Source organism: Sinocyclocheilus grahami, unplaced genomic scaffold (assembly GCF_001515645.1).
Source record: "Sinocyclocheilus grahami isolate Dianchi unplaced genomic scaffold, SAMN03320097.WGS_v1.1 scaffold100.1, whole genome shotgun sequence".
NCBI classification, from domain to species: domain Eukaryota; kingdom Metazoa; phylum Chordata; class Actinopteri; order Cypriniformes; family Cyprinidae; genus Sinocyclocheilus; species Sinocyclocheilus grahami.
Genome location: NW_015505279.1, coordinates 1,681,399 through 1,687,291, shown reverse-complemented (window position 1 = coordinate 1,687,291; position 5,893 = coordinate 1,681,399). Strand labels below are relative to the sequence as shown.

The 5,893-nt window shown below is 36.0% G+C and overlaps 1 protein-coding gene across 1 annotated transcript in view; it reads left to right on the top strand.

Moving 5' to 3' along the window:
• LOC107588258 (kalirin-like) overlaps positions 1–5,893 on the top strand; it is a 266,216-nt gene that overhangs the window by 91,628 nt on the left and 168,695 nt on the right. Inside the window, exons 2-3 of the mRNA XM_016276291.1 lie at positions 3,842–3,916; positions 5,119–5,233. Of these exons, the coding sequence (XP_016131777.1) occupies positions 3,842–3,916; positions 5,119–5,233 (190 nt within the window). The remainder of the gene's footprint in view (positions 1–3,841; positions 3,917–5,118; positions 5,234–5,893) is intronic.

Below are 5,893 nucleotides of genomic sequence, written 5' to 3'. Positions count from 1 at the left end.
TAAGTGAAAAAGACTGTATAATTTACAGTGAATAACCATAAATTGACAGTCCCAGAATTCCTTGTTTCCAATGTTTGTTCTTAGTTTTTTCTATCAGTTTTGTATATTAGGGTTGTGTGTTACATCTAATGTTGTTCAATTAATGTTTATTGCATTATTTCAGTTTCATGTGTGTTATCATGATGGTGTTTAGTATTTGTGTGAATGACGCTGTGCAGCTTCTATATATGTTATTATTTAAAAGCTGCTTGTGATCATGTGACTTTCTCATCACCTCCTGCATTTGGTGGTTATCAGTGTATTACAAAGGTACAAAACAGATTTCAGTACTTCAATAGGTTGGTATATTAACATTATACCAGTTAATTAAATTACGGTATTTAACTGTAACTTTAAGTTAAAACCGTAAAACCTAAAACGTTGCTACCGTATCTTTTTAACAGTAAAATTCCGGCAACCACAGCTGCCGTTTTTTTAACGTAAATTTTACTGAATTTTTTTTACAGTGTGCTTATGAGAAGTTTGCTGTCATTTCTTGGCTTATTATCTCATAGTAACAAATAACTAGATTCCAGTGAGGACAAGTCTCAAGTTGGTTTGGTCATTGGGCACTAGATCTGCTTGCACTGCTGTTGCAGAGCAAATTTTGAGTTTTGCTACTGAAAATAATGAAAATAGAAAATAATGCATACATGCTGCTGGTGCACAAATATACACTGACAAAGTCCAAAGATGTAAAAAAAAAAAGTCACCCAACATCCCATATCTTCCCAACAATACATGTACACAATACAGTGTACCTGACAAAAGTTGTATACTGTATAAAACAAAGATTATTGGAGTACATTTTACACTAAAATACTATGTATTTCAGTCTGTTTCAAAATTTAAATTCAATGCCATTTATTTGTAATTAATTGTAAAATTTAATAGCAAATGCTGAGTAAAAATGGTTTCTTCTCCATATTCTTTTTCAGTGTCATTAAAATCCTTCAGAGCTGCCGTCTGTTTATAATGTTGAGCATAAAATGCAAATTCTAGTTTATTTTGTGACAAAGCTCATTCGATTGTGTTGCCTTCAGTTCTGCAGACGACCCTGAAGAAATGCTCTTTCCTCCTGATACATGCTCAATATGTTGAAAACACTGATGTCAGTGAATGCTTGATGCAGCTCGCTAACATTCATTCAGCACTTACCAGCTGTCTCTTAACAAAGGATAAAACTATGCTGTCTGTTAAATAGCTGAAAATTAGGCCCTATTCAAGACACAAAGCCAGATGATGTCACATTCACTTGATTCACTTTTTATATAATAAAATCTTTAAAACTTCTACAGGGTCTGAGCTATTGCACACAGTAGGGTCTTGCATTAGTGTACTAGAGACTAAAGTGAAAAGGGAATGAAGAAGCTGTGATTGCCATCGATGTCAGGAAGAACTACATAAAAGACAAATCAACTCTTTTACTTGTCAGATATTTGTTGAATTGTTTTCTTTGTTGTCGAGTAAAGTGATTGGTATGTGTGATGCGTTGAAACACTTATTCACGGCTCCTTGGCAAAGATGTGATGCTTGACGTAGTGCTGAACTGGCTTGTGTCATATTGTGGTGGTGGTCACAGTGCTGTCAGATTTGCAAACACATTTTTGTATTTCCCCCATTTTTTTTAACCCAGATTTGTTTGAAACGATTCATAAACTGTCTGTGAATTGCTTGAATGCAATGGAGAATGTGGTTTAGAGGTAAAACTGTGAAATGGGTTACAATGTGACATGGTCTTGAAAACATATGTAAAAAAAATAAAACTAAAATACACTTAAAATGCCATGCAGGCACATGGGGGGAAATGATTCCCCAGACCTCCTGATAAGAATTAAAGACTTTTAGTTAAGCTTTATTGACAGCATTTGTCACATAATGTCAATCACCACATAAAGGTTGAACATATAGTATTTGAAAAGTATAGCCAAAGTTATATAAAAAAGTCATAATATGTCAATGCCAATGCTGTGATCATATTACAAAGTTCTGCTTACACAGAGAAAAATCCAACCACAGGAATTATCAGTATCAGTATACTTGAAAGGTATTCCCACCTCAAAAGGACAATTTAGGCAAATTTAAAGCTCAAATAGCACATCTGTACTAATACAATTTATACAAAATACTAGCAGCATGTTTCTGCTTTTAAAATCCTCTTTTGCACTGGGTCCATAGACTTCCATTGTAAGTGCATTACTGTAAAGATGCTAAAAATAAAGGTCAAGTCATAGTTATTTTTGTGATAATGGACATTTTACCACAAAAAACATGTTGTCGATCTTAACTTAAGAGCTTAAGTTATGTTGGACCTGTACGTACTGTATAGAGCAGAAGATGAATACAGTATAAGTGGCAAACTGACAGCTTCATTAACACCACAGAATGAGGTGAGAAGGTGAGAAGTTATTGATGCTCCTCGAAACATTCATACTACTGAGGTGCTGCGAAAATATCAATGTCTTGCTCTGAGAGAGCGAGAGGTACAGGGAAGTGCACTTCCCCTCTGCCCTTCATAAATTCTCCAGTCGCCTTCAAGGAGGACAGACAGATTGAGCACTAATGCAGGTGTTTGAGTGAGCTGAGCGCAGACAGACGGGCCACTCTTTGATATGATGCTGCCTCTCATATTAATGAGACTGGAGATAGAGTGGCCTGAGCTCTCTGTCTGAGCTTTAGTCTTTCTGTAATCCAATCCCTCATTTCTGCCCCATTACTGCTCCTCATCTCTCAGTCCATCCCTCACTCTGTGCCTCCTGTGTTTCTCCTCATTTTCTAATTTACTCTTTCATTCCACCTCTCAAATACCACTCACCCTCTTATTAGAGGTACAGAGAGTGCAGATTTCTTTCCTAATGACTCCCACCTGATTTAACAAGCATTTTCTCAGCAGTTAGGAGCCATGTACTAAAGTAGTGTTAAGGTAGTGTATGAAGCAGTATGCAGCAAAGTAAACATTTCAAACTGTAACTGTCATGTGCGTTTTAAATAAAAGAGGGTTATTTTGCAATTTCAATGCAGTTTTGTGTGGAAAATGCCTTCAATTCAGGTATTTGGTTAAATAATGAGCCAAGAAAAAGATGTTAAAGAGCACATTAAGTAAGAATTGGAGATGTGTGGCTTTTAGTCCATGTCTATTAGTGTTACTCTTAAAATCTGAGAGAGAGAGAAAAAAAAGCTTTTAGAAAACAGACACATACACACAGTTTCGCGTTCCGAACGGTGTTTAAGCGACATACACCGTATTGCAGTATTTTAAAAATTCATATCATAACAAAAATAAACACCGGTATTCGGTATGAACCGGTATGACGATAGTGGTCCTGACAGAACTACAGTTTATGGTTGCTTCTCAATCGAAAGGCAGCCTACGTTTTGCGTTCTTCATTGCATGCTTTGAAGGGTGCATCAAGCATATCCCTAGGGTTCTCCAATCACCCCCAATCCTGTGCACACATTCCAATTCACAAGAAAAAAAACAAAAACGGCAGCACTCAATTGGCATTGATCTCATCCAATTTCATTATGTAATGCAAGACAATTTTTTATCACATCAAAATCACATAATTCTAAAATGTCCATGATGCAAACCACTGGGAGACCACCAAATTGGTTATCCTTCACTGTATTGCATTATTAGAAAGTCAATACATTTGAAGAGTTTTAATATAAATTATTTTTTTTAAAGTATTTTTTGTGAAACCTTTATGTCGTAGCTATGTGGACTTTGTGTGTATTTTCTGTATAAGATTGTGCAAATGCAATGAAAATAATCTCACTTTTCCTCCTCTTTCATTCACAGGGTCTTTCAGAAGTGAAGGAATTAAAGTGTCTGATGTCCTTCCTGTGCTGAGAGAAAAAATAGCGTTTGTATCAGGTGAGTGTGAGATGTTTTGAGCATGAGTGACAAAAAGCGTCTGATTTTCATTCTGTTGTTATTTACTCACTCACTCACTCACTCACTCACTCACTCACTCACTCACTCACACATTTTTGAAAATGAATGATGGTTGACACTGGGCCTTCCTCATTTAGCTCTGGTGTTGGTGGTACATCCAGCTACAGTACATCCAGATCTGTTCTTAACTGATCCTGATCTGATGGGACTCTCCTGACTTCTATGAAATATCACAGAGTTTAACCTGTGGCTGTTTCACATGCTTTTGTGTGTTAACAGCTGGCTGAATTTAGTGAGCTCATTCAAGCATGCCATCCAGAAGTCAAAATATTCGATTTGAGGCACAGTGATTTGTGTGCTAGTTAATCTTGTAAGATGTGAGATGAAGCAGCCATCAAATACCTAATATAGACACTGTCTGTCCGTCTACAGTAGAATGTGAATGCTTCATACTTAATGATGTGAAACCGCCAAAATGAGTTTTATGTGAGTTCTATCTTACCTGTGTATGAATGAAATCAGTCTCAAAATCAAGGTGTTCAAGACACTTTATTTCTAAAGAAATCAGGGATGATTCTCTAGAGGTGTCAGTGTTGATCTGTCAGCACAATCTTTATCTGTTTTTTGCCTCCGTCCTTCGTCTCTCATACACATTTTTATCATGGATCCTGTTCTCTAGCCCCCCTTTCCCCCCACCATTTCCTATAGCTACTCCAAATGATCTCATCTCATCTCTCCATGCTTTTCCTCAAAACCCACTTGATTAGAGGTGTTATTCATTTCTGTAGCACACGCAGTAATGTATGAAAGTATAGTAAGCCTAAATATGAGCAATAGTAATAGGGATGTAATAGTAAAGCTTGCCATAGAAAACTCTTATTATGCTACCTTCTAAAACTTATTTAAGTTTGTCAGAGGAAGAGAACGAGAGAACGCAAACATGTTGAATTATCATTTTTCATCCCATCTCATCTCATCTCTGTAAATGTACATTTCTGATAACAAAAATAAGAAGAAACAAATCTATTTAAATGAAAATATATGCACTCAGTGACTTCTGGGAATCTCATTATAACCATAAATAACACGGTGATTCATCGTTTTTACTTCCAGAACCCAGAATTCTGACTGTGTATATACAATGCAATGTTGAACTATTTTTTATTTTTTTTTGTATGCAGGAGGTCGTGATAAGAGAGGTGGCCCCATCCTGACCTTTCCTGCCAGGAGTAACCATGATCGAATAAAACAAGAGGACCTGAGACGATTCGTGACGTACCTGTCCACTGTGCCCAGGTCAGCTTAATGTTAATGTGTGGATTAAACAAACTGCAGAGCATACACGAGCATTATGGATGTTAATGTGTCTTAATCCTGTATAAACAGGTCTCTGCTCTGCCCTCCTGGGCTCAGTAATAGCATTACAAGAATCATACGGCATAGTATAATATTAGTCTGCATTATGTATCTTATTAAAGGATCACAGAGTAATATATTCACAGCACAGGAATTTGAATAAACTCTGCCTTGCTGTGGTTTTGTTCTCTAAGCTCCTCTCAGAAAGAATTATTCAAGAACAAGCATTATATTCCCACAGTGAAAAGTTGTGTTGGCAAAATTGGAAGCTGAATTGCATAACTCTAGTTCGACATGTCTCGGATTAGCTGTGTTGCAGGTTAAGTCTAAATCTAAAACTTCTTCTATAGTTAATTATTATACATGCAGTTTTAATGAGCTCATATTATGTAGTGTACTTTAAAAAAATGAATGTGTACGGGTTTTGCAGGTTCTTATATACATTCATAATAAATTGCAGCCTGTAAGTATATGGGCCACGTATTAATTTAAACCATAAAAATGTAAAGGTCTTGAAGTCATGGATTTCAAAGGCATTTATTTATTTATTATTTGTTTGTTTGTTTGAAAAAAAAAAAAAAAAAAAAAAAAAAAAAAAAA